Source organism: Girardinichthys multiradiatus, chromosome 11 (assembly GCF_021462225.1).
Source record: "Girardinichthys multiradiatus isolate DD_20200921_A chromosome 11, DD_fGirMul_XY1, whole genome shotgun sequence".
Lineage (NCBI taxonomy): Eukaryota > Metazoa > Chordata > Actinopteri > Cyprinodontiformes > Goodeidae > Girardinichthys > Girardinichthys multiradiatus.
The window spans coordinates 9043219-9065390 of NC_061804.1; the positions used below are offsets into that span (position 1 = coordinate 9043219).

The following is a 22172-nucleotide window of genomic DNA, read 5'->3' on the forward strand; positions in this document are numbered from 1 at the left end:
ATGAGGACCATGGTAAAGCTATACATTTTCGTGCCCGTGAAACTTCATGCTCACAAACTAGACCCCTGATAACCTGAATGGCCTGGCTGTTGACTCCCTGCTCAGGCTAAGATGTTAAATGTTTCATTATCTTTGGGCAAAAAGTATTTCCAACAGAAATATGGTTTTTGATGAATGAGGAAAAAACAGTCCCGTTCACTTTCATGATGCTCATCCACCTGTTCCACTTAAACTATTTTTTTGAAAAGTAAGAGTGCTCACTTTTTTGTGTTTTCAGTAAGCAGCAACATCCTTTCAACATATCCCCCTTTCTTCCAAAAAACAATCAATTTTAGTGACACAGTTGCTCTCTGCTGTTCCAAACAACACATCATCATCCGTATATGGTCGTACATTTTTGTTCAGCGAGGTGTGGCTCAAAAGGCTCTTTTTGTGTCGGTAAAATGTCTTTAATTTTTCTGCTTTGAGAAACAATAGAAAACAAGACATTGTTTTAATAACATTTGAGGATTTGAGGGATTTTCTAAAATATGTTGAGGTCGGCTCTTTAGGCAGGGGTGCAACCATCGGGCTTGTACTGGCCAATTTCTAGTTTTCTCTCAAAGGTCTGCAACGCATAGAAACTCACTTAGGAAAACTTAAATGTAATAAACAATGACCATAAAAGAAATTAGGTGTTACAATAATCACACCCTGAAAAAGTACTATTGAAACAAATGAATGTTTCAAAGTTTAAAACCGTGCCCATGATGACTATATTTAAACTTTTGACTTCAACTGTATCTGCAGACAGGACAAAAAAAAGAGGAGCTTTCTTTTGAAAATGATGAACATCCCGGCTGTCTTTCCTGTTTGTCCTCAGAGTTGCCTCAGTCAAATCTCATCAGTGTTGCCGATGCCACATGGCTGGCCCTCAACGTGGTGTCAGGTGGCGGTAATGCTTCCAGTTCGCAACCCATTGGAGTCACCAAAATCGCTAAATCAGTCATTGCACCACTGGCCGACCACAACATCTCTGTTTTCATGCTGTCAACGTATCAGACCGACTTCATCCTGGTGAGTTTCCTACATTTATAATGCCGTGTAAATTATTTAAAGCACTTCTAATTTTAAATATTTTCATTCCAAGAAGTCAGACTTCCATGTAATCTTTTAAAGTGGTTCTGATGATTCGCTCCTCAGGCTTTCTGAAGGCATGTTAAAGTTTTTATTTGAACTTTTGCTTCTTTTTTCATTTGTAATTCAGTCCTTGTGCCTGAACATGACAGCATGTTTGTTGTCCAGTGTGTGATTGATAATTTAGAAAATGAGCAAGCAGAGGACAAAACCCTCAGGGCTGAACATGATCTCTCACTAGAAATGTTTAAAAATGTACTTTAAAAAGGAAATAGAATATGGAAAATATTTGTATTTGTCTTAATATTCTATTCATCCATCTGGTTCCTTGCAGTCTTCGGTTTATTGAAGTTCCATATTTGAAGCATTCCAGCTTTAGAAATTACCCCCATGAATAATGCTGAACCTTTGTATTTGGTACTTTAATTCTGAGCCATAATTTGACTAAGAAGTCTGGAAATCTGCGTCTGGAAAAATATAACAGTTTTGAAAGTGAAACTGGAAGAAATCTCCAGCAAAAACCTAATTGAACATGAGAGATGTATCATCCTTCAGCTTCTACTGTATGACAGATTCAAGCTAATTAGATAACAGGTCTGCTCCGAGTCCCTGTGGTTGGTGCTGGTGACAGACAGGTGCTCAGATGAGTTTAGGTAGGAACCCTCATGGATTATATTTGCCAGTGACATTGTGATCTGTAGTGACAGAGGAAAAAAGGTGATTCTATGGATAAAAGAGGAATGAAAAGTCAGTCGATGACGGAATCCCTGAGTGTAAATCAGAAAGGTACTGAAGGACGATTAAGTTCAAGTACCTGGGGTCAACCGTCCAAAGCAACAGGCAGTCCACAGGAGAGGTGAAAGGCCTGGTAGACCGCTCTTCCCAGGACAACAGCTTGAATCACAAATCCAGTCTGTTCTCCTCAAACAGACACTTTACCTCCGACTTCAGTAAATAAACACAGCTTTCAACGCTCTGAGGCCTTTAGCATCTTCTCTCAGGTGTGAGCATCTGCTGCAGTGAGACTCCATGCAACAGGCTGAATATCTTATTGACATCCAGAGTGTGTTTAAATTAGAAATAAAACCAAAATTGCGCCCTTTCCAATATTACAAATGCAAGCATGATTATTGTGCAGCCTTTACTTAGAAGTCCACATATTGTTTAAAAACTCTTCATTCTTTCTCATTCTAGCGTAAGCCAACATTTCCACACACATGGAGGTGCTAATGTAGCTACCCATAGTCGACTGCATTTTTTCAAAACAAAAACGATATATTTTGATTTGTGTGCAGAATTTACACCTAATGTATGTTAAATTTTGGTTCTTTGTGAAATGACCGCCAGGGACTGGATGTGGCTTGCGTGGCATAAAACGCCCGGGTCTGTGTAAGAACAAAAGGTTGTAGTAATACCTGCTGTAATGTGTGGTTTGGAGCAACGGCGCCAATAAAAGCTGGAGCTTAAGATTTCCAGATCTGGCTGTGACAAAACTGGACAGGATTAGAGATGAGTATGTCAGAGGGACGGGTCGGGTTGAGCGGTGTCAAGCTTACAGAGGTGGGTCTGAGATTTGTGGGACATCTGCAGAGAAGGGACATTAACAAGTTGGATAAACGTTAAAGGAGAAGAGCAGGACCACAGAGAAGGCTTGAAGTGAAGAAGGTCGGTGTGGCTGAGGAGAATGGAACTTCAGAACTTTGCAAACACAGTCCTCCTAAAACAGTCAGGTACCTGAAACTGTTGGAAGACCTTCAGAAATCCTGAAGAACCGTTGATAAACAACCTGAAAGGATTGCATGCAGGTTTTGACTGCTTAGAAGGAAAAATTAAGGGGTGTTTCAATACTTTTGTACAGTTCTGCACACCATGTTTAAAACCTAATTATTACGATAAGAAAATCAATTCAGCTCTTTATTGCAACTTGATGCTTACAGTAAGAAAAGAAACCAGCAGTAAGAGTTCATCTCAGTTATGCTTAAATGTCATCCTGCTTTATAGGCACATCTGAGTACATTTAAATATTGTGCTATTTCGTTTATTGATTTTGATGATTAAGGCATACTGCTAATGGAAACTCAAAATTCAGTTCCAAGAAAATTTTAATTTTGCATTTGACCAATTAAATATTTCTACCAGTGAAATGTGATGTTGGGGTTGGGCCTACACCCTTATGGGGAATCACAGTCATCGACACCCTCTGCAAGGGGGGGTAGGTCATGAGGTCATTGCTAAAGAACCTGGTTGTTCACAGAGGGCTGTATCCAAGCATATAAATAGTTTAGTGGAAGAAAAAAGTGCACCAGCTACAGGGATAAAACGGCCTTGAGAGGAACTAAACTACTGAAATAAATTAACTTTTGAGATGCGTCGTTGAAAATGAAACTATTTTTATTCATCTTTGGAACCTGTTGTGATGATTTCCTACCTCAACAATAAATAGCATTTAAAGAAAACATTTGGATGTGATTAGACTGATGAAAGTGCCATGCAGATATCATGATATTTTAATTCAAACCTTCATCGTGATTCAAACAGAACAGGTTGCAGTCACGTCACGCATGCTGACCCAAAGCCGATCAGCTTTGCAGCCTTCTGTAACTGTTGCATTATTTGTCTGTTATGCAACCACCGGCAGCCCAGTTGTTTACATCCACAAAGCCCGACATGAAAAAGCCAATAAGAGTGAATGTAATGTACCGGCTCCAGCTGACTGTCTGATTTTAAATTAGAAGCAAATCCTCTCCTATATCCAGGCCTCTCAGGCCAGTGGGAGCCTTTATTTTTACTGATTCACTCTTGTGGAAAAACAAGGTCTTATGACCTGGTCCAGCTTCTCTTTTTTTCTTTTAAATGGGGAAAAATAAAGGCTGTGTGCATGTTGATAATCTGTTATATAAAGAGGATCAGCAGCCCAGCTTCTTGGAAACCAAGGTACCAAATGCAGACCTGCTTCCTGTCTCCACACTGACTGTTTTACATAAAAACAAACAAATGATTACTGCACTGTTTCCCACATCACCGGCTCTACGTTTTCACATTGTTTTACTTTAGATTTTGACCAAATCGTTATGGAAGCAAGAAGACAAAACAGATTGAAATATGTTTTCACTGTTCAATAGAAAATAATATCTTTTACTATCATTATCACAAGTACAACAAAACTGAGAAAAAAAATGTCTGGTCAGTGCATAGAGCGATTAAAAACTTTATGTAAAATAGAAAATTAGAAACAGTTGTTAAAAACATAAAAATTATTACACTGTTCCCATTATTACATCTGCTTTACATTCTGGCTGTGTTGAGTTCAGCTGCTGCTGTTGGACTGAAACTGTTGCTGGATCTCCTTCTCCCTGCTTTAACCGATCTGTAGCGTCTGCCTGAAGGTGAGGGTTCAAACAGAACCTGACCCGGGTGAGAAGTGTCCTTTTTGGAGATGGCAGGAACTGTGAAGTTCAAGTGTGGGGAGAGGTCAGCCAATGATCTGCAGCGCTTTCCTCTGAGCCACCGTACAGCTGGTGGACCACACTGATGCAGTAGGTCATTATGCTCCCAATAGAGCATTGACAGAAGTCTCTACAGGGCCTTTTTCCTCAGCTCAGACGTGTTCATGCTCCTGGTCAGGTCCTCCTCGATGTGGACGCCCAAGAAGCCACCCTCCACACACAGTCCCCACTGATGATCATGTGTGTGTTATGATGTTTTTTCTGCACTAACATCGGTATCGGCTGATGTTAATCGTTATTTAACATATTGGTATCGACCCCATCAGTAAAACTGGGCCAATAATAATCGATGCTTATTTCCATGATGTTGCCATCTGTGTTTCTGGAGGGGAGGAAGGAAGGAGTTGGCCATGTGTTATTTGTTTGGTCATGTGACGATGATGCAGCGCAGGATTGTAGGATGTTTACCTGAAGCAGAGAAGTTATGTCAGCAGTGTGGTAGTTTGTTCACAGTTATCGGCCATAACAGAAGTATTAATATCGGATATTGTCATCGGCCCATATTTTCACATCGGTGCATCACTAGTAGGATCACTGAAACTAAATTAGCCTCATGTAGACGAATATTATTCTTCTGATGAAAGGAAACTCTGGAGGGAAAATAAATTAAAGAAACACGGCGACCCTTCATTCACCCAGAGAAACTAGACATTATCATGGTTTTTGTGACATTTTTAAATACAACTGTCTTGCTTTTTAAGGATGATTAACAATGATCCCAAACACCTTAAAACTAGATTAATACTGGGGTTTTTTGTTTTAATGAAAATATTTTCCCTAAAGAAATATTTAATCTGTGAATTTATTTACAAGCACAGTCCCTTCTTGTTTCCAAGCGAGTGGTGAGTTCAAAGAAATCTGTTTTCACTGCCTGTAAGCTCCTTTAGTTACATTATAATCTTTTTAATGCTTGATCTGCTTTAAGAAAGTCATAAAAAGGTTTCCTGCCAAGTCTCTGCTAATATTTATTTTTTTCTTTTGCCATCAGGTTCGAGAGCGAGACCTGCCGATGGTCATGCACACACTGTCTTCTGAGTTCACGCTGTTCCGGGTGGTCAACGGAGAAACGGTCGCTGCTCACAGTCTGGGAGTCGCCAATGGATTTGTAAAGCCGAAACTTGGTAGGTGTTTTCTTACATTCATGCAAAGTGTTCCTCTCTGGAAACTAAAGTTTTTCTTCATGATGCAAAACATTCATGGCTAATGTTTTTAGTGTGATTCTGCTTGGTGTTTTTCTTTAGCTTTTTTTGGGCCCTACCATCCCAAAACAGAACTAATCTGAGATGGGTTAAAACTAGCTCCTGTAATAAACTTGATTATTCTTCAGGGTCCAGATGCCAGGTACTCACTGATTCTCAGGTGACATGTTCTACCACAAGCCCTCATGTTTTCTGCCGTCTTTCAGTTCCCCGCCCCATCATCCACCCTTTATCCAGCCCCAGCAACATGTTCTGTGTGACTAGTCTGGATCCAGACACGCTGCCCTCTGTAGCGACGCTGCTCATGGACGTCATGTTCTACTCTAGAGGGTAAGATGCTCTCGTTTAAACTTGTTTTATGTGATGCACCTATCAGATGGTAGATAAGGCCTTCAAAGCTTCCATGAAGGTTTTGTGAAATCTGAGGCTGGTGAGGTTTTTTTTTTCTGAGCCAGAAAACGATGTGTTAACTAAGTGAAATCATAGTTTCCTTCTGGACATGTGCTTTAAAATGAAAACAGTAGATTTATTTCTGTATAATCTTACATTTAATGGCTACAAATTTGTGTTTATGGATCTGCTGTATGGTATTTTTGGGGTTCTAACAAATATCCAAGCATGTAGGTATTAGGAGATCAAACTGCATGAAAATGAACTGGATGTGACAATAAGAGGCCTTCTGTCCCTAAAGTGTTTCGGTTTCTTTTCCAGGTCCAAAGAGGTTGGAGCGTCCGGCGAGGACTCAAGCCACATTCGCTTCTTCTCCTTCTCCCTGATCGAGGGCTACATCTCGCTGGTCATGGACGAACAGACGGCTCAGAGGTGAGCAGAAATAAAACAAATTATTTTTCAAGAAGAGCCCCCGCTTGTTTTCTCTAGATGTTGCTTTTCTTCCCGTCTCTGCTAAAGGGGTCATTGCGTTTGTCGGAGGAATAAATTCATGATTGTTCATGATTTGAGGGAGTGATTAGTTTGTTGCTAAGCGATAACGAACCTCTGGGGTGGAGGCGGTGTACTTAAATCACAGTGGGTGTCATTATGACTCATTCCTTCTCCACAGAGTCCCCCTTTTCTCTCCAAGTACTCCCTCATTACGCTCATAACCCGTAAAGAAGTTTATTAGGCTTAATATTTTACCTTGTCCAGAACAGCCTAATCAAAGCCCGGCCATTCAGAAACAGAAGTATACACGTCAATAATGTCTTAACTGAAACCATAACAACAAAAAATTTAAAAAATGGGACAAACTGAGTATGTAGGTCAGAATTGTCCCATGATTTTGTGTAAGACAATGTGTTGCCTTAAAGGGATAGGTCACCTATTTATTTTTACTTTACTGCTGCTTTTCTTGTTAAATTAGCTGCTGCCGATCATCCATTTATTTTAACCACTGAACATCTTTATTTTATCTTCTTGTAATTTCACAGGTCAAACGTAAAATTCTAAAAATGTTTTGGACAAAACAAAATGTCTTAATTTTCAAGCACCTTTCAGAATTGCTTTAATAAAGTTTTTCTTGACAGGGTTTCTACACAGTCTGGACTGTGGTTTGGATAATTAATCGATAAGTTTAGAAAATATACGTATTTCCAGAGTTTATTCTTTGTCACATAGTCTGAAAAATGGTATCTGTCTTTCCACATGTCTATTTATCTATTTTTGCATCCATACATTATCCAACTCTACATCCATCGTTTTACTGTCCATACATCTGCTTGTCCATTATAGTACCAAAAAGATTGAAAACAAATACCGTGCAGTCAAAAGAAGTATGTGCCCCCTTACAGATGTCTTCTTTTTGCTTTCTTGTCACATTTAAATGCTTCAAATCAAACTAATTATAATTAGAAAACTGCCAAAATGCAGTTTTCTAATTATTTAATGTGAGGGGAAAAAAGCTACCTAAATGATGAAAAAGTCCCTAAACCTGACAATTGATTGTGCCGACCTTGGCAGCAACAACTTTCTTCAACTGTTGTGATGTTGAATGTTGTAATGAGTCTTTTACATCACTGTGGATGGATTGTGGCCCGCTCTGCTTTCCAGAATTGTTTTAATTACTGACTGGAGGGTTTTCTAGCAGTAATGGCCTGTTTAAGGTCATGACATCAATTGGATTTAAGTCTGGGCTTTGACAAGGCCACTCCAAAAAACTTCCAGAATATTTTAATAATACTATATTTTATTTGAAGACACCTTTCTTGGCACTCAAGGACACCGTACAATAATACACCATCATTAAAAAGAAGCAACAATTAAAAATGAAGTGACTAGAGTAGACAGATCAATAGCCATCAGATGTAATAGGCAGTTATAAACAGATGTGTTTCGAGCTGTGATTTAAAATGAGGCAATGAATCAATGTTTGAGTTGGGATGGTAACAATTTCAGAGACAGGGAACAGAGCGACTGAATGCTTTGCTCCCTGTGGTGATGAGACGGACGGACGGAGGGGACATACGGATGTATGGAGGAGGAGGATCTAAGGGAGCGGGAGAGGATGGGAAAATGGAGGCGGTATATAGACGGACATGGAAGGACAAGGTCATGAATGGCCTTAAATGTTAACAGGAGGGTTTGAATTGGATATGAAACTGAACCGGGAGCCAGTGAAGCTGCTGAAGGACAGGACTGATTGAATGAGGAGGTTCGAGTTATGATGCGGGCAGATGAATTTTCCCAAAAGTCTTGGGAATAGAGATGTTTTTGGTCAAATGTGAGACGGTCTTTGTGTTGTTTTGGGTCATCAGTGTTTTTTGGCCTTCGAACTCCTCCATGGAGGCAATTTTTGCCCAGTTTTTTTCGTATCGTTGAATGATGGTTCTATCAGTTCTACTCTACAGGTCCTTCTCAAAATATTAGCATATTGTGATAAAGTTCATTATTTTCCATAATGTCATGATGAAAATTTAACATTCATATATTTTAGATTCATTGCACACTAACTGAAATATTTCAGGTCTTTTATTGTCTTAATACGGATGATTTTGACATACAGCTCATGAAAACCCAAAATTCCTATCTCACAAAATTAGCATATTTTATCCGACCAATAAAAGAAAAGTGTTTTTAATATAAAAAAGTCAACCTTCAAATAATCATGTACAGTTATGCACTCAATACTTGGTCGGGAATCCTTTTGCAGAAATGACTGCTTCAATGCGGTGTGGCATGGAGGCAATCAGCCTGTGGCACTGCTGAGGTCTTATGGAGGCCCAGGATGCTTCGATAGCGGCCTTTAGCTCATCCAGAGTGTTGGGTCTTGAGTCTCTCAACGTTCTCTTCACAATATCCCACAGATTCTCTATGGGGTTCAGGTCAGGAGAGTTGGCAGGCCAATTGAGCACAGTGATACCATGGTCAGTAAACCATTTACCAGTGGTTTTGGCACTGTGAGCAGGTGCCAGGTCGTGCTGAAAAATGAAATCTTCATCTCCATAAAACTTTTCAGCAGATGGAAGCATGAAGTGCTCCAAAATCTCCTGATAGCTAGCTGCATTGACCCTGCCCTTGATAAAACACAGTGGACCAACACCAGCAGCTGACACGGCACCCCAGACCATCACTGACTGTGGGTACTTGACACTGGACTTCTGGCATTTTGGCATTTCCTTCTCCCCAGTCTTCCTCCAGACTCTGGCACCTTGATTTCCGAATGACATGCAGAATTTGCTTTCATCCGAAAAAAGTACTTTGGACCATTGAGCAACAGTCCAGTGCTGCTTCTCTGTAGCCCAGGTCTGGGGATTGCGGCACCTGTAGCCCATTTCCTGCACACGCCTGTGCACGGTGGCTCTGGATGTTTCTACTCCAGACTCAGTCCACTGCTTCCGCAGGTCCCCCAAGGTCTGGAATCGGACCTTCTCCACAATCGTCCTCAGGGTCCGGTCACCTCTTCTCGTTGTTTGCGTTTTCTGCCACACTTTTTCCTTCCCACAGACTTCCCACTGAGGTGCCTTGATACAGCACTCTGGGAACAGCCTATTCGTTCAGAAATGTCTTTCTGTGTCTTACCCTCTTGCTTGAGGGTGTCAATAGTGGCCTTCTGGACAGCAGTCAGGTCGGCAGTCTTACCCATGATTGGGGTTTTGAGTAATGAACCAGGCTGGGAGTTTTAAAGGCCTCAGGAATCTTTTGCAGGTGTTTAGAGTTAACTCGTTGATTCAGATGATTAGGTTCATAGCTCGTTTAGAGACCCTTTTAATGATATGCTAATTTTGTGAGATAGGAATTTTGGGTTTTCATGAGCTGTATGCCAAAATCATCCGTATTAAGACAATAAAAGACCTGAAATATTTCAGTTAGTGTGCAATGAATCTAAAATATATGAATGTTAAATTTTCATCATTACATTATGGAAAATAATTAACTTTATCACAATATGCTAATATTTTGAGAAGGACCTGTACATGGTTTGGTTCGTTTCCCATTACAGTTGAGGAGCATCTCAATGTGGGCGGGATCGTCCACATCAAGGCCAGTCCAAAAAACGAATGTGATGTGATTCGGACCTGCTGCTTGGTCTATAGCTGGAGCCAGAGAAGGCTGCGGGCGGCAAGACGAAGAACTCTGGATCAGTACAGGACAGAGAGAGAGAGCGGGAAGCCATGGAGCGCTACAAGCTAGAGGACGCTAACTGATGCTAGCCTGCTAGTTGTCAAATACGGCTGAAGATATTAGTTATTATAAAATGCTGTTACTAGTGACGCCTCCCCCAACCCAATCAGTGACCGACAATCTTCTGACGTTTCGTTTTCAGCCTGACTCGGCACGGTTGGAACCGCAACCTAGTAGTAAAAATAGTAACCGTTTCACTAATTAAAAAACAAGTGGAGCTGTACCAAACTGTGCTGAGTAGGTAGAAGTGGAAAAGGAGCATATCTTTTCTCCATGTGTGGAAAACGGTTCTTACTGTGGTTCTCTGGAGTCCTAAAGCCTTAGAAATGTATTTGTAACAATTTCTAGACTGATAGATGTCAGTGACTCAATAATTTCAATGAAATCATCACACATTATGTTTGTCTCAATAAAATTTGGTCGAATACTTTTTCACAGCACTGTAGCTCCTTTTAGGGTTCTATGTTCTAATCTGTTATTTGTTCTCCTCAAGGTTTCCAAACAACGTGCTCTTCACCAGCGCCTCTGGTGAGCTCTGGAAAATGGTTCGAATTGGAGGACAACCTTTAGGTTTTGGTGAGTTTTTCCTGTTTTGTTCTGAAGAATCAGACAACTTTCTGTAGATCTCTGATTCAGTTCATTGATGAAATGCAGCAGCATGAAGATCTGACTGGAGGATTTGGAGGATTAGAATCACTATATTCTAATCTATTTTCCTTACAGTGGATGAAATGCCCCTGTCTTGCTGCAACATTACTTTCATGTAACTAAAAAAGCTTGAAACAAAGACAATCGGCAACAATATCCAGTTTTTAATCTGCTTAGTCACACTGAACCTGAACTGAACCTTTTCAAAAGAATAAATGATATACCCATCTTGTTTTGTTTTGTAGATGAATGTGGCATCGTGGCACAAATATCAGAACCTCTGGCAACAGCTGACATTCCTGCTTACTACATTAGTACCTTCAAGTTTGACCATGCCCTGGTAAGAAAACCTGAAGGGGACGGTGGGTTTATCAAAGTTAGGTGTGAGGAGAACTTAGTAGTTAGTATCTTGCATGAAGGTGTTCAGATCTTTGGTAGTTTTATTACTCAGATGTATTAGCCGTGTCTGTGGAGTTTTTCCATCAATCCAGTTACCGTTCAGCTGATGACTTTGCACTGGTTCTGTTTCTACCTCCAAAAGAACCAAAAAAAGGCCAGTGCTATCTCAGGACCAGCTCTTTGTTCAGGCCAACATAACGACATAAGGAGTCGATCATGGCAAAGATCATAAATTGTTTTCAACTTTAGAGATGCCATGAACGCGGTCATAACAGTTAGGACTATTATACACGGCCGTCTTTCTGTGGATTCCCTGGAGAACATAGATTCTACCTGCAAAAGGCTGCAAACATTTCCAAACCATCATGCTAGATGACAGACTGACGCTGAAACATCTAAAGCTGATCAAGTGCAGCGCTAGGAATGATTTTGTGCGGTCCACAGACCACAGTTCAAGCATTTGGTCTGCCAGTTGATGGAGATGGACACACTCCTTGTTTTTTCCCCACTTGATTTTATTTAGATTTTTGAAAATGAAACAAACATGGGAACAATTCAGAACATTTAATCTTGAACAGTCCTGAGTCTGTACTTGAAGAGAAACTGTTTCACGTTAAGAATCAAATATCTAAGTCATTTTTCCTCTTTCAGTTTCAGTTTAAAATTTAGTCTCTCCTCTCCTGGATCTCTTCAACCTTAGCTAACCCCTGAGATGGACACATTTTAGGTTTCAGGACGGGATTTTCCGTGACTAAAACCTTCCTGCGATAGAAATAGCCGGGTACAACACAAAGCATGGATCTTTTGCTTAATAGACTAACCTTGAACTGAAAATAACTATGTTTGAGTCTTATTTCTTCAGTAAGTAACTGAAGCTGCACAATATATCAAATCAATATAATCGCAATGTAAATTCCTGCAATAAATGGCAGGATATTTCAAGTTCCAAAAATGTAAATTCTGCTTGCCAAAAACAAATCTGGTTTCCCGGATGGTCTTTTTCTGCCCTCGTCGTGACCCACACCATTTTTTATTTTTAGTCGCCAAAGCTGAAGATCGACCTATTTTGGTCTCTAGCCGATTTTTCCACACAGCTCTACTCAATGTTCTTCCATCTTCTAGGTGCCTTGTAGCAAATGTAGGTCGACAATTTCATAACTGCTGTCTTCAGCTAAACTTATAATCGATTTATGAAGCCTTTTGGCCATTAGGTGGCATTTATAAATCCTGCTTACAGTGTGTAACTTCCATCTGCATGGTGGTTTATGAGAACTAGTCAGAGATCAGATAAGGCAGCCGACATCGCAATGAGTTGCCGTTTCTAACGCGGGTCGATAACAATTAACAAAATATAAATAAACTCATCGTAGAGGATGAACCTTTTGCTTGAAGAGATGTTTTGGGTCACATCATGATGTTCTCAACAGAACCAATTAAGACCCAGCTTAGATTTAGCACTGGACTCTTGCCGTTTATTATTATATATTTGTGTTTAGAGGAAAGTAGAATTTTGTGCATTGCTTTTTGTTTTTTGCTTCTCTTCCAGGTTCCAGAAGAAAACATCCAAAGCGTGATCAGAGCTCTGCGGACCGAGAGCTCAGCCCAGTGAGGAAACTAGCAGAACGACCATCTTCAAAGTCATTTCGTTCAAACGTTTATCATGCCTAAAAAGTGCCAAGAGTGGGTTGCTGTGGATCAGCTCTGAAAAGAAGGAGTCTTAAATGGAGGGATGCCTTTGTTGCCGTCACGTTTCTTTTATTCCAGTTTCCTTTCCTGGAGCCCCCTGCTGGCGGTTACTGCTTTAGTTTACTAACCTCTAAAAGCTGCTTCCTCCCACTCCCTGACCCCTCCAGCACCATACTGAAAGACATACATAAATCCTCTCATAGAATGAGACGAATGTACTCTCCAAATCAAAGAAGTGTTCAGTAAGCGCTCCTTCTTGACCCCCCCCACGCAGGTCATTTTTCTCAGTGCCAACGAGTTTGAACGCCCAACCCGATGCCTTGTCAGAACGCTACATGTTTGCAGGAGACCGTTTTCTAGAGCGCCGAACTGGCTGAGTGGGATGTTTTTATTTGAGCTTTTAGTCCATGTTAAACTTCTTTCAGCAATGATCTGACTGAGTCCTTCACACTTAAGGGTTATTATGGGATGTTTGGTCTGGGGACACATGAAGGAACTCTAGGATGTTTGATGAGTTCACACTGTGAGCAGCCTGGCTGTTTTTAGTAGAACCACGGCGATTCAAATGAACTTTCTTTGCTAGAAGGCAGAATTTATGAAGCATTAATGAATTTTGGATTTATTCTTACCGGTAATTATAATATACTGATAGTTAAAACTGCTTTTATAATTGACTGTGAAAGATTTGTAGTTCCCACATTATTGGACATGTTCAGTAAGTTTTATATCCAATACTTTCGTTTACAACTAAAGACACTCCATCATCACTGTTACTGTGTGGTGCTCACAAGTCAACTTTCTGCCAACCAAATATTAGCTCATCAGGGTAGAAGCGCACATTCAGCCCCTACTTTCACCAAGGTTACAGCTTATACTCTGGAAGTTAAACTTCAGGGGTACTATAAAGTTCCTCTCAGTTAAGGCTAGTTTTAAGAACTCAAAGATCACTCTTCACAATTTACCTTCAAATAACTTGCAGGTTAGTTTCCTGAACTCAGCCTGGAACTTGCAGAAGATCGGTGGATTTTCACGAAATGCAATTGTCAAATTATGCCAGCAGGTGGCGTGGCCTAACATAAACAAAGAACAAAATTTACAACACAGTAACATGATCACAGTGTAAATCAAACTGCCTAGCACTCCCTCCTTATATCAGCCAATCAGGTGAGAGATATATCTCCAGGCAATAATGTTTTTGCAGTTTGTCATAAATGAATCTTTCCTCATCTAATTATTTTCCCCGCCAGAAACAGCGCTACAATACAACCATAGAAGAACCTCATGTGCTGCATTAATGTTGTATTGGTAGCGCCGTCGCTCCTGAATAGAGAAGGTTAGAAAAGGATGGCAGCCTTGGGAACGTCGGCCCTGACCAGACACAGCCGCTGTGCCTTGTTTCATACAAATTAATAGGAGCATATATTTTTTGACGCCGTCGGCGTACGTCACCCTTTCCTTTAACAATACTTAGTTTACTTTCTGGAGTGCAGAGGATACCTGTATAATGAGGTAACTTTTATAATACAGTGTGGTTTCTATGTATAAACGGGAAGTTCCAAATGTACAGGTTGGTAGTAATCGACTGCTTGTTGGTAATATTGAGCTTTTCAAGCTGCTACAAAAATTCTCCACTCCATTTTTGTTCTTGCCTTTTATTTTAATGAGGGTGTGTCTGTTTTTATTCAGTCTTAATGTTATTAATCTAAATGTAAACGGCAATCAGCTACAACAATAAGAACCCTACCTGATTTAGCCATTAAAGCTCTGACCCAATGAGACGTTACCTATGGGCATCTTAACCAGGGAGGTTGTTGATCAACCTGGAGTTTGGAATCACGGTCAAGACTTTCAGTTCTGTCTGAGTCGTGTGTGCTGTTGAGGCCACGGTTCAAATGTTAAACGGTCCGACAGCAGAACATTGCACCAACAACAAAACCAGCTGAACTAATAGCTGTGCTTCCATTTCTGGCCAAAAGCTGGGCTGGGATCCTGAATTTGGTCCTAAAAGACACGTTTCTGTTAACGAAAATACATTTTAAATGTTTTCTCAATACTATGTGTTGGTTTGGTGAGGATGAAGCTGGAATCATGAGTCAGCTAGAACCTCCACAATGTGGATAGTATTAGATGCTTCTCCTCTCAATGCAGAAATGGCCAACTCACTGATTCATTGTTGTTGTGGCCTGAAAAAAGGCCTGAAGCAAACCAAAACTTTTCCTTCATTTCCTTTAACCTTTCCAAATGTTTGTTAAAATGTGCATCAGAAACAGCTATCGGTGTTTTTGTTTTTTTTTCCCCTTCCTGTCAGGTTTTTATTGTTGCAGAACACGGTAAAAAAAATTACGATCAATGTTTCCGTAAGGCATCGCAGGATGAAATGCATCAGACGATATAACTGGCTTTAAATAACTCCTGTGGACATCTTGAAAACATTTATAAATTAATTCTTATCTGGTCCGACCAGGTGCGAACCTCCATGGTTGGGCCATGCAGTTGAGCTTTTCTCACTTTAAAAACGTATTTGGTAAAAGAAACAAGTTGTTCTCTTCAAATAATTTAAAACGGTGAACTCTTAATGAATGAAACTTCCCAACATTGATCTGCATCGTGCAGAGCTCCATTTCACGGCAGAACAAGCAGCTTTATTTTAAAACTTGCAATAAGATGTTCTGCAGTTTTCCGACACACCTAACCTGAACGTCCTCTCCGTTTCCGATGCTCGTGTTGCTCACAGTGTGAAGCCGCAGTGAGACTTGATGCATGACTAATCTACAATCGTAATAAATTACTGAGCCACTTTGAAAATGTGCTGAACATAAGCTACGGTTCATGCAGGGAAGGAACATCTCTTTCCGATCCCTGGTGTCCATTTAGGTTTTGAAGCCGCCCCTCTTCGGCTCCAGTCTGCACTTTAATGCAGGTCCCCCCCCCCCTGCTGTACTGATGTGAAAACAGAGAGGAGGACTTATTTCCTTTACAATGATCTTGTCATGGAACTGGTGATCATGTTTTCCCTTCTCCCTGCTTTTCAGCCTCTGATCAGATCTGATTAGCAGAAATCATATTTATCAGTGTTAAAACTTAAGGAAGTTGACTTTATTTTCTGATTATATTTTAAAGAAAAATGTTAAAAGCTTTTCAGTTGGAGCTTCTTGTGTGAAAACAAAATAAACGAGCTGTTTTTTTGAGCCTCTGTGTCTTTACTTACCAGCCAGCTTGTCTTTGCTCCCAGTCTGTGCTTGAATCAATCTGGTGCATACTGGTCTTCAAACCCTCCACTTTACTGGTAAAGAGAAAGAACAAAGAGATCAGCATTAGCTTTTGGTGTCTAAGGGTCATTTCTCAAAGGCCCAATGGATTTTACTGGGATGTTATGTGAAATATCAGCACAAGGTAGAAAATAATTAAGATTTTTGTTTTTAGGAATCATCTCGCTCCTGCCAATGTTTTCAACATGCAGTGTCACATTAAAGATGGAGCTTTTAATCACGTCAAATCAATAGTTCAGGGTTCATACAGTGAAAAACATTCATCTTCAGACTTTTCTCTCCATCGATAATATTAAATATGACATCCCCATCCATCCATCAGTCAACATCTAAAGCTGTTCTGATGCATTCATCAAGCCGTCCTACCATCAATATACCAATCAATAAGTACATCACTATATGCTCCAAAGCCTTTCCAGGTTACATTTTTTATTAACCCTGTGAGTCTAGTTGTGTGCAACTTAATCTCAGTATAAACACTGCTGTTCTGTTTCTGGCCTCAGGTCTACAGAGAACATTAGAGAATTGACAGCATCATGAAGACTAAGGAACACAGCAGATTGGTCAGGGACAAGAGTTTAAGGCTGGGTTAGGTTCTACAACAACATCCCAAGCTTTGTTCAATCCATCATCTGAACATGGAGAGAGAATGGACCAATTATACAGGTCCTTCTCAAAACATTAGCATATTGTGATAAAGTTCATTATTTTCCATAATGTCATGATGAAAATTTAACATTCATATATTTTAGATTCATTGCACACTAACTGAAATATTTCAGGTCTTTTATTGTCTTAATACGGATGATTTTGGCATACAGCTCATGAAAACCCAAAATTCCTATCACAAAATTAGCATATTTCATCCGACCAATAAAAGAAAAGTGTGTTTAATACAAAAAATGTCAACCTTCAAATAATCATGTACAGTTATGCACTCAATACTTGGTCGGGAATCCTTTTGCAGAAACGACTGCTTCAATGCGGCGTGGCATGGAGGCAATCAGCCTGTGGCACTGCTGAGGTCTTATGGAGGCCCAGGATGCTTCGATAGCGGCCTTTAGCTCATCCAGAGTGTTGGGTCTTGAGTCTCTCAACGTTCTCTTCACAATATCCCACAGATTCTCTATGGGGTTCAGGTCAGGAGAGTTGGCAGGCCAATTGAGCACAGTGATACCATGGTCAGTAAACCATTTACCAGTGGTTTTGGCACTGTGAGCAGGTGCCAGGTCGTGCTGAAAAATGAAATCTTCATCTCCATAAAGCTTTTCAGCAGATGGAAGCATGAAGTGCTCCAAAATCTCCTGACAGCTAGCTGCATTGACCCTGCCCTTGATAAAACACAGTGGACCAACACCAGCAGCTGACACGGCACCCCAGACCATCACTGACTGTGGGTACTTGACACTGGACTTCTGGCATTTTGGCATTTCCTTCTCCCCAGTCTTCCTCCAGACTCTGGCACCTTGATTTCCGAATGACATGCAGAATTTGCTTTCATCCGAAAAAAGTACTTTGGACCACTGAGCAACAGTCCAGTACTGCTTCTCTGTAGCCCAGGTCAGGCGCTTCTGCCGCTGTTTCTGGTTCAAAAGTGGCTTGACCTGGGGAATGTGGCACCTGTAGCCCATTTCCTGCACACGCCTGTGCACGGTGGCTCTGGATGTTTCTACTCCAGACTCAGTCCACTGCTTCCGCAGGTCCCCCAAGGTCTGGAATCGGCCCTTCTCCACAATCTTCCTCAGGGTCCGGTCACCTCTTCTCGTTGTGCAGCGTTTTCTGCCACACTTTTTCCTTCCCACAGACTTCCCACTGAGGTGCCTTGATACAGCACTCTGGGAACAGCCTATTCGTTCAGAAATTTCTTTCTGTGTCTTACCCTCTTGCTTGAGGGTGTCAATAGTGGCCTTCTGGACAGCAGTCAGGTCGGCAGTCTTACCCATGATTGGGGTTTTGAGTGATGAACCAGGCTGGGAGTTTTAAAGGCCTCAGGAATCTTTTGCAGGTGTTTAGAGTTAACTCGTTGATTCAGATGATTAGGTTCATAGCTCGTTTAGAGATCCGTATTAAGACAATAAAAGACCTGAAATATTTCAGTTAGTGTGCAATGAATCTAAAATATATGAATGTTAAATTTTCATCATGACATTATGGAAAATAATGAACTTTATCACAATATGCTAATATTTTGAGAAGGACCTGTATACCCACCAAGACATGGATATGTACCTAAACTGAAAGAACATTAATCAGAGAAGCAGCCAAGAGGCCCAAGGTAATTCTGGAGGAGTTGTATAGATTCACAGCTCAGGTGGGAGAATCTGTCCACAGATAAACCTTTAGATGGGACACTCAACAAATCTGGACATGAAAAGATGTCACAGACTTTGCTGAAAGTTACACAGGAGATGCAGAAAACACATGGAAAAAGGTCAGATGAGACAAAAACTTGACTTTGTGGCTGGCATGAGACAAAAAACGGTAAACCTGAAAACTATCCTCTCAGTGAAACATGGTGGTGGTATCATGCTTTTCTTTAGCAGGGACAGGGGAACTGGTCAGGGCAGAATTAATTTCCATCAAAGCTTATTTGACTTAAACTGCATCTTCAGCCTTGTGGAACAATTATCTCACTGCCAAATACAGAGAGCAGGATGTTAGGTGAGGCATATTCACCAAGTCTATAACGACTAGATGTTCTCCACATACCAACTGATTTTTCAAGAAATGCCATCAAAAATGCTTTTCTGTCCTTCATCGCACACATAAACAAGTTGGACCTTAGATGGAACCGTTTGGTAGAATGAAGCGGAGAGCTTCTCAGCAGCAAACTCTCGAAGTGGGTCTGATGTGAAGGAAAGGATGAATAATTTGAAAATAACATGTACACTCTTAAACATGGTGGCGGATCTGTGATGCTGTGGGTCCGTTTCTCAACCAAAGGCCCTGAGAACATTGAGTGCATAGCATCATGAACTCTTTGAATAATCAGGAATTATGAAATAAAAATTGTGTTCCTCAGTGGGTCATTTCTTCCATATATGAAAACAGAAATGGCTCAGCAGACAGAAAATCAGCTTTTGTCCACGACCACCTCTGTTCCCAGAACCTCAATCCTATAGAAAACCTGTGTGGTGACTTGAAGAGGAGAAGCGCATCAAACAAGACTGGAGGGTCTACAGAGGGTTCTGCAAAGTGGAACGGTGAAAGATCCGTCTTTGTTTGTTGCCAAATGTTAGACTTGTGTTGTCCTGTTGGCAATAACGTTTAATGGTGATTTAACAATTGTTTACCCCCCCCCATGAATAAATGTGATCATATTTTCCAGCATGTTCAGTTGTACATTAAGCTGCTCACTGGAAAAAAGATGAATTTATTTCAAGCCTTTTGACACAGAGGTGCCAAAAACTGCCATTTAATTTTAAAACCCAGGAGCCAAGTAGGGCAGTATAAAAGCTGTATGTGCTGAATGTTATTTTGAAGCTAGCTCTGTATGAGGCAGGGGAAATAAAAACACTGGTACATCACCTGTTGTCCCATATGTCTCCTGGTTCCTATAATGTCCCTGCAGCGCAGCAGACAGCAGGGAAGGCTGCAGGTATCAGCTGTCTGTTTTATCTGACCTGAACAAACAAAGCGGGAACAGCCAGGTTGCTGCTGCCATCTCCGCAGCTGCAGAAAGCCTGTCTGTGGAGAGCAGGGTTATAGGAGCGGACATTGTGCGTTAGTGTTTTCACACATGATCATCTTACAGGGGTTGGACAATGAAACTGAAACACCTGGTTTTAGACCACAATAATTTATTAGTATGGTGTAGGACCTCCTTTTGCGGCCAATACAGCATCAATTCCAAGATGGCGCCGCAGATGGTCGCCTCGGCGTGTTGGTGCGCATTGTTTTGTTTTTTGCTTTAAAACGGTCTTCTGTGATGGTACCCGGAGCTCTCTCACCAGAGAAGAACTCATGAACATCAGGGCTGCTACACCAGAGGAGTTATTTCCAACTTTTCTGCCTACTGCTCTGGAATTTTTGGACATTCTGGTCAAAGGTGCAGCTCACCTTTGTTCACGCGGTGAAACGCCGGAAGAGAGGGAAACGGGCTGGGTGCTGGTACGTCTTCACCTGCGTGGACTACGAACACCGTTACCTGGAATATTTCTCTCTAACGTGCGCTCACTTCCCAACAAAATTGACGAACTACAACTGTTGTTGGGGAAAAACAGGGACTTTTATTCATCGGCAGTTTTGTGCTTCACGGAGACGTGGCTGTGTGGATTAATACCGGACTCTGCGCTGCAGCTGGCAGGATTCCAGCTCTACAGAGCGGACAGAGACACGGAACTCTCCGGCAAAGCGAAAGGTGGAGGAATCTGTTTTTACCTCAACAGTGGTTGGTGCAACGACGTGACAGTGATTCAGCAGCACTGTTCTCCAGACCTGGAAGCCTTCATCATAAACTGTAAGCCTTTCTATTCCCCCAGTGAGTTCGCTTCGTTCATCATGGTCGGTGTTTACATCCCGCCGCAAGCTAACGTGCAGGTCGCACAGCGCATGCTCACCGACCAGATACTGAGTGTGGAGCAGACCAACCTGGACTCCTTAGTAATCGTCCTTGGTGACTTTAACAAAGGTAATCTGACCCACGAACTCCCCAAATATACAGTTTATAAAATGTCCGACCAGAGAGGACAACATTCTGGATCACTGTTACACCACCATCAGAGACGCTTATCACGCCATCCCACGTGCTGCACTGGGCCAATCCGACCACATCATGGTCCACCTGATTCCTGCATACAGGCAGAAACTAAAGCTCTGCAAACCTGTTGTGAGGACGACAAGGAAGTGGAGCAGTGAGGCTGTGGAGAATCTCCAGGCGTGTTTAGGCTGTACGGACTGGGATGTGTTCAGGACTACTACCAACAGTCTGGACAAGTACACAGAGGCTGTGACTTCCTACATCAGCTTCTGTGAGGACAGCTGTGTACCATCATGCACCAGGGTGAGTTACAACAACGACAAACCCTGGTTCACAGCTAAACTCAGAAGGTTAAGACTGGATAAGGAAGAGGCCTTCAGGAGTGGGGACAAAGACATATACAGAGAGGCGAAGTACAAGTTTGGCAAGGCAGTGAAAGAGGCCAAACGACTGTACTCTGAGAAGCTTCAAAACCAGTTCTCAGCCAACGACTCTGCGTCTGTCTGGAAAGGGCTCAAGCAAATCACCAACTACAAGCCGAAAGCCCCTCACTCCATCAACGACCGACGCCTCGCCAACGACATGAACGAGTTCTACTGCCGCTTTGAAAGACAAAGGGACAGTCCTGCAACCATCCCCCACGACGCCCCCCAACAGCTGCAGCCACAATCCACCACCCCCACCTCCCCAACCTCAAGAGGGGCCTTGGCACCTCCAACCCCCACCCTGAAGTTCCCCCCACCAGCCCCCTACCCACGCCGAGGACGGCTCTTTCCATCCAGGAGAGGGACATAAACAAACTCTTCAGGAGACAGAACCCCCGGAAAGCTGCTGGTCCGGATTCTGTCTCACCAGCCAGCCTGAAGCACTGCGCTGATCAGCTGTCTCCAGTCTTCACAGACATTTTTAACACCTCACTGGAGACATGTCATGTGCCAGCCTGCTTCAAGTCCTCTACCATCGTCCCTGTTCCCAAGAAGCCAAGGACCACAGGGCTTAATGACTTCAGACCCGTCGCCCTGACCTCTGTGGT

At 41.8% G+C, this 22172-nt stretch overlaps 1 protein-coding gene and 1 long non-coding RNA gene across 2 annotated transcripts in view; one reads left to right on the forward strand and one right to left on the reverse strand.

Moving 5' to 3' along the window:
• Window positions 1-16359, forward strand: part of castor2 (cytosolic arginine sensor for mTORC1 subunit 2) — a 30091-nt gene extending 13732 nt beyond the window's left edge. Inside the window, exons 3-9 of the mRNA XM_047379135.1 lie at window positions 863-1056; window positions 5611-5743; window positions 6028-6151; window positions 6533-6643; window positions 10932-11014; window positions 11332-11426; window positions 13032-16359. Coding sequence (XP_047235091.1) covers window positions 863-1056; window positions 5611-5743; window positions 6028-6151; window positions 6533-6643; window positions 10932-11014; window positions 11332-11426; window positions 13032-13094 — 803 coding nt within the window. The 3' untranslated portion in view covers window positions 13095-16359. The remainder of the gene's footprint in view (window positions 1-862; window positions 1057-5610; window positions 5744-6027; window positions 6152-6532; window positions 6644-10931; window positions 11015-11331; window positions 11427-13031) is intronic.
• LOC124876409 lies at window positions 3308-20298 on the reverse strand. The gene is made up of 3 exons (XR_007040295.1): window positions 19969-20298; window positions 16380-16454; window positions 3308-5030 (listed from the first exon to the last, which is right to left on the reverse strand). It is a non-coding gene; the product is annotated as an uncharacterized LOC124876409 (long non-coding RNA).
• Between the last annotated feature and the right edge of the window lie 1874 nt (window positions 20299-22172).